The sequence below is a fragment of the Ostrea edulis genome, chromosome 6 (genome assembly GCF_947568905.1).
Source record: "Ostrea edulis chromosome 6, xbOstEdul1.1, whole genome shotgun sequence".
NCBI classification, from domain to species: domain Eukaryota; kingdom Metazoa; phylum Mollusca; class Bivalvia; order Ostreida; family Ostreidae; genus Ostrea; species Ostrea edulis.
In genome coordinates this window covers 76,864,337-76,884,726 of record NC_079169.1, presented here as the reverse complement: position 1 = coordinate 76,884,726, position 20,390 = coordinate 76,864,337, and the positions used below count along the sequence as shown (strand labels likewise).

General features: G+C 36.1%; 2 protein-coding genes across 18 annotated transcripts in view; both read right to left on the bottom strand.

Annotated features, from left to right (window-relative positions):
• Nucleotides 1-2,003: 2,003 nt before the first annotated feature.
• Nucleotides 2,004-7,743, bottom strand: LOC130046962 (toll-like receptor 4). Its single transcript, XM_056140829.1, has one exon. It carries the CDS (start codon nt 7,166-7,168, stop codon nt 5,048-5,050), a length of 2,121 nt encoding a protein of 706 aa, XP_055996804.1. The 5' UTR covers nt 7,169-7,743; the 3' UTR covers nt 2,004-5,047.
• Nucleotides 7,744-14,435: 6,692 nt separating this feature from the next.
• LOC125683208 (liprin-beta-1-like) overlaps nt 14,436-20,390 on the bottom strand; it is a 77,261-nt gene continuing 71,306 nt past the window's right edge. For all 17 annotated transcript variants that reach the window (XM_048924087.2, XM_048924089.2, XM_048924088.2 and 14 more), the window contains 6 exons: nt 20,255-20,380; nt 19,857-19,988; nt 19,445-19,633; nt 18,490-18,603; nt 16,596-16,655; nt 14,436-16,491 (listed from right to left, as the gene is read on the bottom strand). In XM_048924087.2, coding sequence (XP_048780044.2) covers nt 16,438-16,491; nt 16,596-16,655; nt 18,490-18,603; nt 19,445-19,633; nt 19,857-19,988; nt 20,255-20,380 — 675 coding nt within the window. In that variant the 3' untranslated portion in view covers nt 14,436-16,437. The remainder of the gene's footprint in view (nt 16,492-16,595; nt 16,656-18,489; nt 18,604-19,444; nt 19,634-19,856; nt 19,989-20,254; nt 20,381-20,390) is intronic.

The following is a 20,390-nucleotide window of genomic DNA, read 5'->3' as shown; positions in this document are numbered from 1 at the left end:
CCTAATGCTTGCGCTATTTCTTCCACCTGAACTCGCCTATCAGAGTATACCAGATCCTGAACTTTCTTACACATTTCTTCGTTGGTGGCACCCAATGGGCGTCCAGATCTGACTTCATCTTCTATATACGTTTTACCGCGTATGAATTCCCCTACCCAGAATTTAACCTGAGCATAAGATGGTGCAGAGGACCCATAAACATCGGCTATCTCGTCGTGTATTTCCTTGCCTGTTTTACGTTTTAAATACAAGTACCAAATTATAGCACGGTACTCAACTTTAGATGAAAACCATGGCTTTGCATCACTACCCATGTTTGACATTCAATATTTTATTAAAGAATGACCCGATACGAGTACAATTTTGTACTCAGGTATAAAACGTGTTTTGAAACAAGGCATGAAAATCGTGACCGTCTCTGTCAATCGGAAAAGGGATAGGCTGGTTACTTACTGACTCCCCCTCGTATTTAATAGGTTACATTTAAGAAACAGTAGACGATATTTGACTGTTGATTTTAATAGCCGATAAATGGACTTTATTTCCAGTTCAACAAGACGATGCGAGAGATAAAACCTTGACATAGTTGCTTCTAAACCTAATGGTTCTGGAGAAGAAGTGTTTTAAATATTTACCTATATACTAGCATGTAAAACTTTTCAATCAATTTTTGTGTCACACCACACCCCCGGGCCATCTGCACCATAATTGGAAAATCTAATTTTCAACCTTTCTGGCTTAGTGGTTCTTGAGAAGATTTTTAAATGAACCCAACCTATTTTCTATATTTTCGTGACTATCCCCCCCTTTCAAGGGGGCATGGCCCTTCATTTTAAAAAAACATGTCTAGTATGTATATCTTTTATGACTTATTCGCAAAGCCTCCCTAAGGCTTCACACACGAGGATGACGTTTCACACATGAGGAAAGAGTTTCAGTGACATTGCTCCATGGTTCGTCTTGTAAATATTAAATTAGATTATCTTGTAAAAAGATTATTTGCTACCTATGAGCATAGAGTATTGAAGAGAACGATTTCACATTGAAAGAGAATCGGACTTGGCAAAGTTATTTCTTGTACTTCAACACCCACGCACCCATTTATGCAAGGTGAAGATAACGAACAGTGATCAATCTCATAACTCCTATAAACAATACAAAATAGATAGTTGGAAAAACACGGACCCCTGGACACACCAGAGGTGGGATCAGGTGCCTAGGAGGAGTAAACATCCCCTGTTGACCCGTCACACGCCCCGTGAGCCCTATATCATGATCAGGTAAACGGAGTCAAAATCAATGTGCCAAGAACGGCTTAACAATCGGTATGAAACACGTCAGACAGCATTTGACCCAATTATAGGTTGTATTGACGAACTAGATCATTATAACGACCATAGAATTTGCGAATGCTGACTTCAATAGAGACTGTTGAAACCCCTGTACCATCAACTTGTTTGTCAGTAGCTTACCTCGATTTAAAAACTGACTATACGCAGAACAAGCTCTTGCATATCGAATGAGTTGAGATATATAAACACCATATGCAGTTGATAATGGAATATTTCTACATAAATATGGGAAGTTAACGATGGAGAAGCTGAAATCATCCCGTTTGTCATACAGTTGAGTTGTCAGTTTGCCGTTAATGTCTACTTTCAATAAAATATCTAATTATGAAGCAGAAGTGGACGACTCTGTGGTGTCCTTTATTTTGAGCTCACAGGGGTATATCAAATCGACATATGAATTAGAGTTATTATTGTTAGTAGACAAAACGTCATCGATATATCGTAATGTCGAATTGAAGGCCACAGCGGGAGATTTTTTCTTCCACGTAGAAGTTTTTGAATACATTCTGCTTCATATGAATATAGAAACAGGGCAGCTAACAAAGGAGCACAATTAATCGTGAATTTCCAATTTCCTCTGAAATATTCCTAGATCGTACCTCGTCTCTACGGCATAACCAGATGCGGTTCAAATGATGCATTTTATTGTTAAATCAGTGGTAGGCTAAGTGCACACTCTATTTTTCAAATTTGGATCTACAGAAAACACGTGATGAAAATACATGCTGTTATCATTTTGAAGGTAGACAAAGCTAAATATATCAGCATCAAATATTGACAGTTATCATATTGTGAAAACAAAAGGAAAATGAATCTTTACAACAAATGGAAATTTAACATAACACTTTTCAATTACCAAAGTTTTGTAAGAATAAAGCTGTATTGAAATTCAGCTATTTAATATCAAAAGGTAACAAGAAACGTTAAAGCCCCCTTGAGAAGAAACAAACTCGTCATATATATATATATATATATATATATATATATATATATATAAATCGACGACGTTTTATCGAACAGTAATCATTTTTATTCCGTTGTCGATTCGATCAATATATTCCTGTGAACTCGAAATAAAAGACACCACAAAGTCCTCCACATCTTCTTCGTACTTAGGTATTTTATTGAAAATTGATATTAACGGCAAACTAACAACTCAACTGTCTGACAAACGGGATGATGTCAGTTCTCTATCGTCAACTTCCCATATCCGTGTAGCAATATTTCATTATCACCTTCATAGGGTGTTTATATCTCTCAACTGATTTGATACGCAAGAGCTTGTTCTGCTTATGATGAGTTTTTAAATTGAGACAGGTTACTGACAAACAAGTTGATGTTACAGGGGTTTCAACAGTCTCGTTTAAAGTTAGCATTTATCAAATTCTATAGTCTTTATAACGAGCTAGTTTGCCAACACAACCTATCCTTGGGTCAAATTTCATGCCGATTCTTAGGCCGGCTTGACACACTGATTTTGACTACGGATTACTTCGTTTACTTGATGAAGATATAGGGCTCGCGATGGATGTGACCGGTTGACAGGGGATGCTTACTCCTCCTAGGCACCTTCTCCCACCTTGGGTATATCCAAGGTTCCGTGTTTGTCCAACTCTCTATTTTGTATTCCTTTTGTAAGTTATGAGATTGATCACTGTTCGTTATCTTCACCTTTGATAACAGACGGATAGTGTTCAATTCATGTGACTCTGACAATCTTTATAGTAAACGAAATAAACTGGGTTTTTTTTTTTTTTATATGTACTTAGAATTTTGGTGTACTTAAGTTCGTTTTGTAGAAAATCGATGAAAAAATGGGGTTTAGGTAGCATTTTTTGTTTGTAATCAATAAATTAACATTCAGAGTAATGAAAAAAGGCAAAACAGTTAAGGATTTCCATATCAATTTTCATTACAGACACTGCTGGAGTCACGTACCCCTATGTAGATTTTTATGAAATTCATCGGAAACAGTTTTATGTTGTTATCTTAAAATGAAAACAACAAAATATTTTTTTAAATTGCATTTATTTATCAGGAAACATGTCAATAACTAAAACACATGTCATTTTCAAAATGTTCATCAAGTTTTAAAATAATATGTGCAAAATTATTGAATTAGCGTTATTCTCCAAAATATTAAAAAACAAACAAATGTGGACACATTTTCTTTATAGAATGGTTTACATATCATTTTTACTGTTTATATTAGATGTACATCTGTTATAGTTATTTATGAAAAAATCCATTCTTTTCCGTAATAATTTCAAATCTACAGCTTAAAGAGTATGTATACCCCCATAAAAAAAAAAAAAACGAAGTCTGACACCATACAGTTGAGCTATTAAAATTCACTTATGGATTAAAATTTTATGTAATTTCATGAGAAGACACAAATAATTCCTTATCACCTTGGTAAAATGTTTGTGAAAAATAAAGGAAATCTATGGCATAATGGACTTGATAAATAATTTACTGAAAACAGAGCTATTGTCCTTGGATTCAATGTTTTGAAACATATCATTGATTATTCAAATATAACTAAGACTTTTGAAATATTTTACGGCTAACAAGATTTTTCACAATACCTATTGAAAAGGACTCCAGCAAAATTTGTGTTCCGGTCAGTAAATCATTGACTTTGCAAAATCTTATGACGTCACAGGAGTGTGGAACTACGTTAAACAGTAGAATGCTTTCTTTCGTAAGCGGCTTATGCAATTTTTGTTGTTGCAATGATTGCTACCTTCATCACCCGATGAAACAACAAAGAAAGGCATTTTATTGTTTATATTAATATGCATTATTAAAAAATGTAAACAAGAATTAAGATCTAAAATATCATATGCTTGACCAATTTCAAAATCAGTATGTAAAGAACAGTCTAACAATTAGTATGAAACACATCAGACAGTATTCAACCCAGTGTTGGCTCGTAATTGCAAATTTGATCATTATAACGATCATAATTTTTGTCGAAATCCTTGTTTTAAACGAGACTGTTGACACCTCTGTAACATCAACTTATTTGTCAATAGCCTGGATCGGTTTAAAAACTGTTCATACGCAGAGTATGCTTTTGCGTATTGAGAGACTTAATTAAACACCATATATATGCAAGTGATGATGGAATATTACTGCACAGATATGGAAATTTGACGATGGAGAAGCTGCAGTAATCGCGCTTGTCATAAAGCTGTGCTGCTAGTTTCCCGTTGATAAAATATTGAAATGTGAAGCAGATATGAAAGACCCTGATGTCTTCTATTTCGAATCTAATGGATATATTGAAAGGTGAAGATAACGTATTTTGAATCAACATATCAATGAAAATGAGTATTGATTGCTATGATTTTGAATAATATTTTACAGTACTAAAACAAATGGTTAGTAATAATTGTGTACGTGTTCTTTTTTTTTTTTTTTTTACTTTGGAATTAAATCGGAGATTGTTTTAATCAAATACTGGCATTGGATAGATAATCTAAACTTTACTTGTGCAACACAAGTACGTCTTTTTGCTTACGCGAGGAAAATTAGCAAACCCGCGAGCTACGTTTTGAAAATCAAATTGATATTAGTGATTAGTAAAACTGTTATGTTGCAGAAAATATAGACTCATGATATAAAGGTGATGATTTTCTAAGTAAAATGATGCTATCGCAAAGTTTTGCAACTGATTAATCGACGTTTTTTCATGCGTCTTTCAATGACTCTCTCAGTGTTTTCCACAGTAAAGTCCGATCTTGCGCTCCTTCAGGCTTTTCAAGGTAACAGTTTTTTCTGTAGTACCTCAAGACCTCGAGAGACATTTTATTCTTGGGTATATTATCAAGAACGATCATGATAATGACATCACTATTCGTTTCAACCTCTTTTGTGATTGACATTTGCAGTTCATATTTACACCACGTGCTATTCAGAAACGCGTGTGACATGAAAATGATTGTTTTTCTGCTGTGATGAATTGCAGAAACAATGTTGCTTGCAATCGATGTACCTGGAATAAAATCACGGTGATGAAAGCAAAGACGATATCTATCCTCTGACCGGTTTTCGAGTTCCTCGATGACGTCTTTGACGAATTCAAAATCTTCCTCGGCAAAGGAAAGAAAAGCGTCGAATTGAAATTCGTCATTTTTGCCATCGATTGGGGAATATCCTTTGTGACGTAATCGAAACAAGTACCAACGATAAGTGATGGTCCAACGTTTGTTGTACAACAGAACGCCGGACACACAAGCTAGGATAAAGAATGTTGTAACAACAATGACGGTATTTTGTGCTGCCGCCGAAATCCATCCTGCTCTTTTACAACTTATCTTTAGGTCCTCATAAGCGTTCATAATATCAATAGAAGCCCCGTTGCTTTGTGAACACTTTATATATGGCATCGAAAAATTTACTTTTGTTTCACTCATCCAGGAAATGAATTCTAGATTATCACAAGCACAGATAATTTTGTTGTTAGTCATAACAACATGCACCGGGTGGTCTTGAACAATGGCATCGAGATCTGTCTGCAGAGATTTTGGAAGGGAAACAAGCTTATTGTAAGAACAGTCTATGGATTGCAAATTCTTCATATGGCTGACGCTGAGAGTCAATGACTCCATGTTATTGTAACTCACCACGAGAATCTTGAGATTTGATTGGTACTTCAGCAGATCGGATGGAAGATTGTCAATTAAGTTTTCTGCCATGTTTAAAGTTTCTAGGGACACCAGTCCTTTGAAGACGCTGCCCCCTGTCACCCCAGGGAAAAATGTCCCCAAGACATTTTGACTAATATCCAATTTCTTTAGTTGGTTTAGATTCGCAAAGAACCCGTCCGAAATATTGCTGCACTTGTTATTGGATAGGATAAGTGTTTCCAAATGGTTAGAGTCCTTGCTGATGTTGAGTGGACCCACCCATGAAAAATAGTCTGAACCAGATAAATCCACATATTTTAAAGACGTGTTCTTGGGGCTAAGTTTTGGGAAACAGAACGATCCAGAACCAGTTTCTATTGAAATCAATTCCTCCAGGTTTGGAGGAAGAACTTTTAACACGTTTCCTTCCGTTACGCCGAAAACTGAGCAGTTGTGGGTATCCTTCCACGCCGGAGCATACTTCCTGCGCAAAAGTTGCGTGCATTGGAAACTTATATCCAGTTTTTTCAAATTCGTCATTAATCTTAATTCCAACAATTTGATACTAAAGCTCAGACGATTTCCCCTGACAGATAGAATCTCAAGAGACTTAGGTAAAGTCTTAATGACTCCCGATTCTATTACACTGATTTCATCATATTCAAAGTAAATCTCCTTTAGGGAAGTGTCGGAAAGTAAAGTTGATAGGTTATGGTATACAGGCAGTAAAATGTCTACGTTGTTAATGAAGTTTGCTTTGAGAATTGTAATATTTGTGTTGTTCAAACCAACACATGCATTGTATAAGTTTTGTAAGCCCAACTTGTTGTTTCCAGAAATATCCAACGTCTGGAGCACTGGGAATGTTCCAAAGCATCCTTTGGGAATTGCCCTTAAATCGTTGTCCGAGACGTTTATATAACTCAATCTCGTGAAATTTTTAAAGCAAAGGAAGTCTAAAGTCGCTGGTGTTAACAATTTGTTCTTGACAAAGACTAGGTCCGTTACGTTGGGGGGAATCTCACATTCAGTCCCATTATCCATGTAACGACAATTCACAACCACGCCGTTTCTCGACTGATTCACACTGCAGCAGGGTACATTTTCATCCATATAGCGACACATTGCACTTTTATAAAGCCACCCGAAATATAGAATTCCGATGAAAATCACAATACCCATTATTATTCAACACTGTTCTCCAAATGGTACACCTCCTCTTATGCAGGCAATTTTATCCTAGGAATAAGGAAAACGTTCCACCTGACTAACCAGTAATTAGCCATTTCTCGTAACCATTATGCCAAGTTCAACAGGAAACAAAAATGTCATATTTCCGCGTATGTTGAAAAAGATTGGAATCTATACCCTTGTGAATGCAATCCTTTGTTTACCAGGCAAGCTTGGTGGGAAGTTGGCGTTTCATTGTATGACACATATACACATCACGACAACTGGATCAGCTAAGTATTGAATTGAGTATGAACAAAATTGTAAAGAAACCGCCCAGGAAAAACAATAGATAGAAAAGAACTATGGAAACCTGTGTCCGGAGTTAATGATGATAATGTACAATCCTGTGTCCGGAGTTAATGATGATAATGTACAATCGTTGGTTGTATATGTATTGTGTTTTGGTCGTCAAAAAGATCGATGAAAATTAATAATGAAGAATTGCTGATATGCTAAAGACACGAATGTCCTGATCTAAAGAAGTCGAGGACTAACGAATACTATTTTACACCATGACCCAACATTGCCTGCAAAAAATCACACATGGGACACATCTAAATATATTCAATGACTAAAATTATTGCAGTTATATCATTTGTCAGTAGTTACCCTTTTATTTTTAGAAAAAATTCTTAACTGGCACTTCATTACAATCAGAAATAGTAATTTTTCTACCTATTCCTCATGATATGACGATATGAACCGAGGACCGCAACGCATTGTGCGCCCCCTGTATTCAGGAGGACATAACTCGCGCTGCACTGTGAAACTGTCTTGACATATCCTCACCCAGTATGAATTTGACTGGTGTAGCTCTGTAAGCGTTGATTTCAAACTTTGGCGCTCTGCAACTGACAAATTATCTGTCGCTTGAAGCTCAATGGTAAAGATTTATTGTGCAGACTGCACAGTACGGGCTCTGCTACACTAGGTTTGTTGCGGCGAGGCGACGATGGTGGTCTACCCTCGGATCCCTTGGGAACTAGCTCTCGCGTTTATAGTTTTTCTGTACATAGTGTCACATGATAGGAGTTAACCAATAGAAATACTGTACGGTGGCGTTCATCCAATCACAACTAATTACGGCGTCGCACAACACACCTTTGTAGACTTGAAGCACAGGTATCTGAATTTTGATCAATAGATATAAATAGAAGGGGAAAAAACTCTATCAATATGTATAAATATACTAAATACAATATATATATATATATATATATATATATATACTCAAAATTTGATAAGGATCACTAGGTTATATGTGTGTAATTTACCACTAACATAACAAAAGACATAAATTTGACTCAGAAACGTGTTTACTCAGGTTATGAATGAAAATTCATGAACGGCATGAACTTTTATCAATACGGAATGCTTGAAATCTGATAACAACACCAAAAAGCATTTCATTACAAAAAGTTAACAGCAAACCAGAGAAAGAATTACACTGTTTTTGGGGATAGTCAATCATTACACTTAGTCGATGAAGTGTCAATACCGGGTATGGCCTCCCCTTGCATCAATGACGGCTTGACAACGTCGAGCCATGCTATCAATAAGCACCCGGATGTTTCCAATGGGAAGGTTGTTCCACTCTTCCACGAGGGCGTTTCCAAGCTCTGCTTAAGTCGTGGGTTGTGCTCTACGGCGTGAAAGGGCAACCTGCAGCATGTTCTATACATGCTCAATCGGGTTCAAGTCCGGCGAGCGCGCTGGCCAGTCCATACGGACAATTGTCTCCTGCTGAAGGTACTGCTCCACCACCCTGGCGTGATAAGGACGGGCGTTATCATCCATCAGGATGAACTCAGGGCCAACAGCACCAGCGTAGGGTCTGACGTAAACATCGAGGATCTCATCCCGATACCGCACCCCCGTCATTGTTCCTCTCTCCAGGACATGAAGATCTGTTCTTCAATCCCTGTTGATTCCACCCCAGACCATGATGGAACCACCACCATAACGGTCATGTTCACTGAAGTTGGCATCATGGAAACGTTCACGTTGTCGTCGCCACACTCGGTGCCTCCTGTCTGTAAAGTCCAAACAATACCTGGACTCATCGGTGAACAGAACTTGAACCCAATCGTTCTGTGTCTAAGTGACATGATCTTCAGCCCATTCCAACCGCTCCCGCCGGTGTCGAACAGTCAGAGGGACTCGAACACATTCCCTTCTCGAGTTGAGACATTGTGAAGCCGATTCCATATCGTCTGAGTGGACACATTCACCCCCGAGGCGTTCAGGAGGTCGTTACGTAGGCTGGTTGCTGTCCAGAAGAGATGTCGTCGTGCCTGAACAGCCACAAAATGGTCTTGGCGTTGGGTTGTCGACCTCTGACGACCACCCCCATGTCGGTGTGCTGCTGTACCAAAAGTTTGCTGTCGGTTCCAGGCCCTATTTACAACGCTCTGGCTGACGTTTAGTGCATTTGCAACGTCACGTTGTGAATAGCCAGCGTCAAGCATTCCAATACATCTGCCCAGTTGTTCTGTCGTCAGGCGACGCCTTACACGTTGAGGGGGCATTGTGTTGATAAACGTAGTGTAAACACTCAAGTGAGTTTGAAATTTTAGAAAGAATCAGACACCAATGCCTCTGTGAAAATCGTGCAATGGTAGCAAAAGCATAAACTGTGATGAGAAACGCATTTCCCATGGCATGAAATGCACGTACAAGTTTTTTGAAGACGTTTTTTATTTCACTTGGACACAATATTGCCAGTTATGCAGTTATTAATTATTAATATACACTGTGCAAGTATGATTGATTGTATCGATAACTGTTTTAACGTCCCTCTCGAGAATTTTTCACTCATATGGAGACGTCACCAATACCGGTGAAGGGCTTCAAATTTAGGCCTATGATCGGCGCTTATGGCCATTGAGCAGTAGAGGGTTCTTTGTCGTACCACACATGCTGTGACATGGGGCCTCGGTTTTTACGGTCTCATCCGAAGGACTGCCCATTAAGACGCCTCTTATGACAAGAAAGAGGTGTTGAGAACCTATTCTAACCTGAAACTCCACGAGACTATTGCTGAATGAAAATACATCTTTATACCCTGTCCCCAAAAACTGCAAGTGCGCAATTGGTAACGGGTACTAGTATCCACATAATTTAGTGTTAACCATAGCTTAAATAAATGGTGGTAACCAGGACTTCGATGGACGAACATTAAAATTATTACATCAATGGGTTACCACAGTTGACCCTCATAAAACCATGACCAACATTTACCCTTATACAAATATTATATCTATGGTGACCAGAGGTAACCCTATAATATAATCATTATATCAATTCGTGACCACAGATAACTCTTATATGACATTTATATCAATGGGCAAACCAGAGGTAACCCTTATATGACCATTTCATCAATGGGTGACTAGAGATAAAGCTCTTATAACCATTATGACTTTTTGACATAAACAGTTTATTATTCAATGAAAATGAAGAAAGGAAATATTCATATCATTCAAAAGATTACTTTGTTATTGATAAACACGACTCTGATTCTATGCACAAGTACTCTGAAGTTCAATGACAATAAATGTTTAGTGTTTCGTGAAAATGTCTTCTAACAGTCTATTGGAATTCCCATAGGCATGAATTGTGCTCCTTTATTAGTTGACCTGTTTTTATATTCTTACGAGGTAGGATTTACTCATAAGCTTCTACATGAGACAAAAATCTCTTGAAGTAGCCTTCAATTCCACATTTATATATTATATCAACGTTTATGTATAAACAACTTCTTCGATACTCAAGAGCTGACTTTGTGCACGAGCAGACTACTGACAAATAAATTGATGGTACAGGCGTTTCAACAGTCATTTAAAGTCAGCATTTCACAAATTCTTTTGCCGTTATTACAATCTAGTTTGCCAATACAACTTGTCATTGGGTCAAATGCTGTTCAGGACGTGTTTCATACCAAATGTTCGGCCGTTCTTTACACACAGATTTCGACTATGGCATTCTTTACACAGATTTCAAACGCTGACAACTCCATTTATCCGATCGAAATATAGGGCTTATGGTGGGTGTGACCCATCGACATGGGATGCTTACTCCTCCTAGGCACTTGATCCCACCTCTGGTATGTCCAGGGGTCTGTGTTTTCCCAACTGTTAATTTTGTATTTGATGTGAGAGTTATGAGATTGATCACTGTTCGTTATCTTCACCTTTCATGAGACCGATCACCATTATCTTCACCTATCCATCTTACAGATGTGCAGCTAGCCTTCTCACTTACTATTCAAAAGTTATTGCCATGGTTAAAGGCTTTCAAAAGTATGTCGAACTCCCAGGTGAATCACAAGGTCAAACATTTTGGTACCAAATGAAAGGACATGTCACAAGAAACACATGAGAAATATAAAAGCCCTATCACCATCCATTCAAAAGTTATGGCCCAAAGTAAAAAAAAATTTGTGGACAAACATACTAACAAAGGGACATACCAAAAATTGTAGGCCATAAAATCTTACATTACATGGGGATCAAAAACACTGGTGTCGACATACCAAAAACTGTAGGCCATCAAATCTGACATTACATGGGGATCAAAAACACTGGTGTCCCCGTATGGCAGCAAAATTCATAATGACTAATGTTATTTTATTTTTTCAAAAGTATAGGTCAAATTCCAAGATCATGAAGTAAACAGTTTTGGTACCAACAGAAAGGTCTTTTCACAAGCAATGCCCCCATATGGCAGCAATAATTCTGCCCCCCCCCCTCCCCCTACAAGGACTTGTTACAAGAATTACACAAGTGAATTATGAAAGCCCTAGCACTAACCATTCAAAACTTATGGTAAAGGTTGAAAAGTTTTTCAAAAGTTCGTACAACTCCAAGGTCAAGAATTTTGTTAACAAAAGAAAGATCTTGTCAGTCACCAGACATCTGAAAAATGAAAACCTTATCACCATCCATGTAAAAGTTAAGACTCAGGTTAAAAGTTTTTCCTGACAGTTAGACAAACCCAAATCTACAAGCCCCACATTTCTGATTATGGGGCATAAAAATTTTGAAAAATGTAAGATATTACACAGTCTGTTAACCAGTAAAGGACAATGTAAGATATTACACAGTCTGTTAGCCAGTAAAGGACAATATAAGATATTACACAGTTTGTTAGCCAGTAAAGGACAATGTAAGATATTACACAGTCTGTTAGCCAGTAAAGGACAATATAAGATATTACACAGTTTGTTAGCCAGTAAAGGACAATGTAAGATATTACAGTCTGTTAACCAGTAAAGGACAATGTAAGATATTACACAGTCTGTTAGCCAGTAAAGGACAATGTAAGATATTACACAGTCTGTTAGCCAGTAAAGGACAATGTAAGATATTACACAGTCTGTTAGCCAGTGAAGGACAATGTAAGATATTACAGTCTGTTAGCCAGTAAAGGACAATATAAGATATTACACAGTCTGTTAGCCAGTAAAGGACAATATAAGATATTACACAGTTTGTTAGCCAGTAAAGGACAATGTAAGATATTACACAGTCTGTTAGCCAGTAAAGGGCAATGTAAGATATTACACAGTCTGTTAGCCAGTGAAGGACAATGTAAGATATTACAGTCTGTTAGCCAGTAAAGGACAATATAAGATATTACACAGTCTGTTAGCCAGTAAAGGACAATATAAGATATTACACAGTCTGTTAGCCAGTAAAGAAAAATGTAAGATATTACAGTCTGTTAGTCAGTAAAGGACAATGTAAGATATTACACAGTTTGTTAGCTAGTAAAGGACAATGTAAGATATTACAGTCTGTTAGCCAGTTAAGGACAATGTAAGATATTACAGTCTGTTAGCCAGTAAAGGACAATGTAAGATATTACACAGTCTGTTAGCCAGTAAAGGACAATGTAAGATATTACAGTCTGTTAGCCAGTAAAGGACAATGTAAGATATTACAGTCTGTTAGCCAGTAAAGGACAATGTAAGATATTACACAGTCTGTTAGCCAGTAAAGGACAATGTAAGATATTACAGTCTGTTAGCCAGTAAAGGACAATGTAAGATATTACAGTCTGTTAGCCAGTAAAGGACAATGTAAGATATTACAGTCTGTTAGCCATGTAAGATATAACAGTCTGTTAGCCAGTAAAGGTCAATGTAAGATATTACACAGTCTGTTAGCCAGTAAAGGACAATGTAAGATATTACAGTCTGTTAGCTAGTAAAGGATAATGTAAGATATAACACAGTCTGTTAGCTAGTAAAGGACAATGTAAGATATAACACAGTTTGTTAGCCAGTAAAGGACAATGTAAGATATAACAGTCTGTTAGCCAGTAAAGGACAATGTAAGATATTACAGTCTGTTAGCCAGTAAAGGGCAATGTAAGATATTACACAGTCTGTTAGCCAGTAAAGGACAATGTAAGATATTACACAGTCTGTTAGCCAGTAAAGGACAATGTAAGATATTACAGTCTGTTAGCCAGTGAAGGACAATGTAAGATATCACACAGTCTGTTAGCCAGTAAAGGACAATGTAAGATATCACACAGTCTGTTAGACAGTAAAGGACAATGTAAGATATTACACAGTCTGTTAGCCAGTGAAGGATAATGTAAGATATTACACAGTCTGTTAGCCAGTAAAGGACAATGTATGATATTACACAGTCTGTTAGCCAGTAAAGGACAATGTAAGATATTACAGTCTGTTAGCCAGTAAAGAAAAATGTAAGATATTACAGTCTGTTAGACAGTAAAGGACAATGTAAGATATTACACAGTCTGTTAGCCAGTAAAGGACAATGTAAGATATTACACAGTCTGTTAGCCAGTAAAGGACAATGTAAGATATTACAGTCTGTTAGCCAGTAAAGGACAATGTAAGATATTACACAGTCTGTTAGCCAGTAAAGGATAATGTAAGATATTACACAGTCTGTTAGCCAGTGAAGGACAATGTAAGATATTACACAGTCTGTTAGCCAGTAAAGGATAATGTAAGATATTACAGTCTGTTAGCCAGTAAAGGACAATGTAAGATACTACACCATCTGTTAGCCAGTAAAGGACAATGTAAGATATTACACAGTCTGTTAGCCAGTAAAAGGACAATTGTCTGGCCTTAATTCGAGTCTTTGTTGCAACTAGACAAGCAACAGTAGCAACCTCTACAGATTCTGGTATTCATATAATGGATTTTTTCCTCTCTAAAATTGAAAGATTATTATGGTTAAAATAGATTTTATTGGTTTGCATCTAAAACGCAGTTTAATGAATAAAATGTAGACCATAATTCCTTCATACAAATACACATGTATGAAAAATAACATACAGTTATGTATACACCATAAAAACATGCTGATGTAGAAATAAACCAAAATTAGTTATTCTAGGAATTTATAATAATTTAGGCATTTGTAATAAATAGTTACAAAAAAAGGCCCTTAAAAATTCTGATCTCAGTCCAACCAACCTTTTGAAGAAGATCTGTATATGAAAAGAAATATAAAGAATCTTTTTTTTTAAAATGTGTAAAGTGATGAAAATGACAATGAAAATTTTCCATATTTTATTTGAAAGGAGTGAATTAGACACCCAAAATTCACTTTAAATATTTTTAAAGTCACTTACATTTTCTAAAATTATGAATGATATCTAGCAAAGATTTCATTGCATGTGTAAATGCTTATAAAATACATTGTAGTATGTTTATATTGTTTGGTAACTTACATTCTTATTAAGAAAAATTTGCTGAATCTAATGAAGGCAATACTTTCCTTGAAAGTTTTCTATTTGGTGGGAGCTGAAATTATGACATTCATCAGTGTTGAAGAATAACAATACTCATGCATTATCACAAAAGTTGTTGTGCAAAGGAGTATATAAGTAATTTAAGCAGTAGTGATTGAAAGTTTCATCATATGACTCCCAAAATAAGGTAGAGCTGGGTTTTTTTAAAATTTCAATGCCATCTAAAGACATGCAGAATCCAAAACATAAAAAAATCAAAACTTTCTTTATCAGTCTTTAACCAAGTTCACAAGATTGTGCAATATACTAGTAAACTGTTTTTAATTTTTTGAAGAATATGGTTTTAAGTCAACCAGAGACATTTTTATGAAAAAGAATTTGTATTCAAAATTTTGCTGTTTGTACTGACAATACAAACATTGTATATTACTGACAGAAGGAAAACTTACCTTGGAAAAAAATTCTGTATAACAAGAAAAGGAACAGTGAACCCAATCCCTTTAAGAATTAGAAAAGTTGTCCTTCATCAATGGCAAGAGAAGGAAGTTTCATGCAATCTTTTGATTTTGTTCAACAAAACCTGCAAGACCTGATGTCCAGATGTCCTTTTTAAGATCACGAAATGTCAAGTGACAACTTACAATGAACTATCAATGAAAACTGAAACTTTGTTACATGTACTTTATGGAAAGAAATATTCTACCTGCAAATTCAAGACTGAACAAAAGGTAGTTTAGATATGAAACAATTTTCCTTTTACCAAATTAAGAAAACATAACCCAACTATACAAGGCTAAAAGAACAAAAGTATATGCATTTCAACATTAGCACTAAAACTTGCAAATTCTATAAACCTAGTCAATAAAATACACATTAAAATTACTTCATTTATTTGTAGTCTTAAAAATTTAAAATAAACATGAATGGTCCTTGTATGAAGAAGTTGCATTTGTTTTTGTATGACAGACTTGAATGAAAGAAACCAAAATAATGATACACATGCTCTTCATTACTATAAAAAACTTAAGGGTGATTATGAAAGTTTTTTTTACAGTTCCAACGATTTTTTAAAACCTTCTTTGTACAAATGCTAACTAAATATTTTCATATTTACAAACTATGAACATAATTTCATTTATACACAATTGCATTTTTATACAATTTCACTCATTCATGTTTTTACAACCTCTGTAAAACACCGTAAAATTATGAATACAAAATAAAAAAACATTTGGCAAACTTGTAATCTGCGAGATACTTGATAGTGGCCAGCCACCAGGAAGGCACATTCGGTTACCATCACAACCAAAATAACAAATCCATCCACGCAACAGGATCGTGGGAGGAATTACATTTGCATGATTTCCATGATTGATTTCAATGGCAGGGGAGGTTTTGATCCACGTTTCGTTCTGTTAATATGAATATACAATGGTCTGAAGTATTTTCACACGCTGGTTGAGAAAACATTGTCCTCACACATTGGATGTTGGGACATTGTCCAGAAACTTGTCACGAGCAAGCATATCCTGCAAGAGGAAAAGTTCAGTTCAATGTAAGAAGGAATATTCTAAGTCTTAAAACCATGGCAGTATCTTTCACAATATACAGGGAAGAGAAGGACTATACTTACTGTCAAAGTATTTATCTCCTTGGAGTAAGCACCTATTTCCTTAGCAGCCTTTTCATCCCTCTAAAATCATGAACAGAAAGGAGTCCAAGTAAGAAATCAATGTAATTTACCGACATTATATGAATCTGCAAATGTTAATTCTATGCTTGTTCGGTCTTCCTCCACTCTAGCTGCAGAACTGTACCTCTCTGAGAAATTATTGGGAAATATCAGAGATCTATTGGGGAAATTATTGGGATAGATCAGAGATCTATTGGGGAAATTATTGGGATAGATTAGAGAGCTGTTGGGGGAAATTATTGGGATAGATCAGCAATCTATTGGGGAAATTATTGGGATAGATCAGAGATCTATTGAAGAAATTATTGGGATAGATTAGAGAGCTATTGGGGAAATTATTGGGATAGATCGGAGAGCTATTGGGGAAATTATTGGGAAATATCAGAGATACATTGGATAAATTATTGGGATAGATTAGAGAGCTATTAGAGAAATTATTGGGATAGATCAGAGAGCTATTGGGGAAATTATTGGGATAGATCAGAGATTTATTGGAAAAAATATTGGGATATATCGGAGATCTATTGGGGAAATTATTGGGATAGATCAGCAATCTATTGGGGAAATTATTGGGATAGATTAGAGAGCTGTTGGGGGAAATTATTGGGATAGATCAGCAATCTATTGGGGAAATTATTGGGATAGATCAGAGATCTATTGAAGAAATTATTGGGATAGATTAGAGATCTATTGGGGAAATTATTGGGATAGATCGGAGAGCTATTGGGGAAATTATTGGGAAATATCAGAGATACATTGGAGAAATTATTGGGATAGATTAGAGAGCTATTAGAGAAATTATTGGGATAGATCAGAGAGCTATTGGGGAAATTATTGGGATAGATCAGAGATTTATTGGAAAAAATATTGGGATATATCGGAGATCTATTGGGGAAATTATTGGGATAGATCAGCAATCTATTGGGGAAATTATTGGGATAGATCAGAGATCCATTGGGGAAATTATTGGGATAGATCGGCAATCTATTGGGGAAATTATTGGGATATATCAGAGATCTATTGGGGGAATTATTGGGATAGATCAGCAATCTATTGGGGAAATTATTGGGATAGATCAGAGATCCATCGGGGAAATTATTGGGATAGATCAGAGATCTATGGGGGGAATTATCGTGTTATACCAGAGATCTATTGGGGAAATTATTGGGATAGATCAGCAATCTATTGGGGAAATTATTGGGATAGATCAGAGATCCATTGGGGAAATTATTGGGATATATCAGAGATCTATTGGGAAAATTATTGGGATAGATTAGAGAGCTATTGGGGGAAATTATTGGGATAGATCAGCAATCTATAGGGAAAATTATTGGGATATATCGGAGATCTATTGGGGAAATTATTGGGATAGATCAGCAATCTATTGGGTAAATTATTGGGATAGATCAGAGATCTATTGGGTAAATTATTGGGATAGATCAGAGATCTATTGGGTAAATTATTGGGATAGATCAGAGATCTATTGGGTAAATTATTGGGATAGATCAGAGATCTATTGGGTAAATTATTGGGATAGATCAGAGATCTATTGGGTAAATTATTGGGATAGATCAGAGATCTATTGGGTAAATTATTGGGATAGATCAGAGATCTATCCCAATATTTTCTCAGAGAGGTACCGTTCTGCAGCTCCTTCAACTCTGTCACATTTTTGTAAATTAATGTTATGGTTCCAAAAAAGAATAAAGTTTCAGAGAATAAAGAATAAAGCTTTCATAGAATATTTGCGCATACACCTTCAGGTATTTCACATGTAAATACAGCTCACATTTCTTTGATTTCCCTTTAGTTATAGAAAAAACAAAACCTGTACCTCTTTTGATTGGGGGACCCCATTCTGCCGTCTTGTGAAGTCTGGGCAAATAAAATCCTCTAGATCAGCATCAGACTTGTTCCTTTTATGACCAAATATTCCAAACTTCTTACTCTGAGAAGAAATTGAAAAAAAGAGCTTTTTAATTGGAACCATTGTAAATGCTGGGCATATCAATTATACTGTGGTAGGCACATAGCATTGTTTTTCAAATTGAACTTCTACTCAGACTGCCCCAGTCTGAGTAGAAGTTCAATTTCTGAATTCACATTTGTCAACTTGACAAGGTAAAATAACAACAACAACAAAAATAAAACGAGAGAGAAAAAAAAATGGAAAAAAAACATGTTTGTTAAACACTGATTCCCCATATGGAAGCAAAGTAATTCTGGTATGCAAAGAAAGGTCTTGTCAAAAGGAATACACATGTGAAATATGAAAGCCATATCGCTAACTACTTAAATGTATTTTATCTGACAGAGTAATAATTTCGTACATTGTCATTTTTGGTTTGGTCCGCTGGTATGAAATTCCACTAAGTTGTGTATGGCTTCATGAAATTAGCTTATACATACTTTAGGTCCGCTGTTGATATTATGCGGATTTTACGTGACTGCAGACTTTGTGGAAACAAGTAGTATGCATAAAAAGGTACGTTTATAGTATTCAAAAGTTATAAGTCTTGATTAAAACTTTTCTAAAGTAGGTCAAACTTCACGGTCAAGGTATGATGTCAAATATTTTGTTATCAAAAGCAAGGTATTGTCCGACTCCGCCTTTAGGACTAAATATGATTACGATCTAGTCACAAGGGGGCTCAATTTGTTTTGTAACTTTTAATAACCACAACAATATATTTTTAAAAATTGTATATGCCACAAAGTTATGAATATTGGAAAGATCATCATTTATGTTGAAATAACTGGAGTGCTGTACAAGTTATTCGTTGTATTACCTTGACTTTAGCACTAGGTAAGAGCTGCACATAACCAGGCGAGGACTCGGCTTCCCGCTTCTTGTGCTGTGTTTCGTTGCCGATGAGAGCCACAACGTGAGTACTCAGATGTCGCCGTAAGAGAGTCTTATTCTGAGGGATTGATAAAATCTGGGCAAACAATTCTGCATTGAACCTGGGTTCCAAGACCTGAAAATCATTTTTAAAAATACATTTGTATAGTGTTCTAGTCTAAAATAATTGTATTCAGGTACCCTGTGATTTATTTTGCTTCTTACTGCAGCTATTTACTCATATCTCTTTGCAAAACATCTTGGAAAGTAAATTGAAAGTAATACTCCTAAATAAGTTTTGTTTTTACTGTTTCTTAAGTTTAAGTACTTGGACAAGTTAAAGGATGTCAATAACTTACAATTAATGCTCCATGAACACCGCTGCCTCTGAGGTTAGGAGCATATTCTGACAAGTCAATGGTGCGTAACCACTCCATCACTCGGTGGTTTGTCCACAATGAAACATCAGCTGGGATATTTTGCAACTGGCCCTGAATTTTAAATTGATATTGTTAGGAAACACTTACACTCTCAGATCTCTTCAATCTTCATTTATTTTCCAAAGGATGAACACAGAGCCTTGATTTAAGTAATCTCTTCAACGGATGATCATTTTATGCATTATTTAATCTAGCTAAATGTTTCATTTTCAAGTACACAACACATTGAACCTAACACTATCCCCCCCCCCCCCCCCCTTACATCTTGTATATCAATGAACAGCATCTACATGTAATTAACCTGATTAATTACACACCTCATCAGGAGAGGGTCGTCTTCGAAGGCACTGGGGATTAAATCCGTGGGCGTGTAGCACTTGAATCCCCCGTTTGATGCTGATGTGATGAAGTTCATTGGTCACTCGCAGGAACAGTAAATCCTCCTGTAATAAA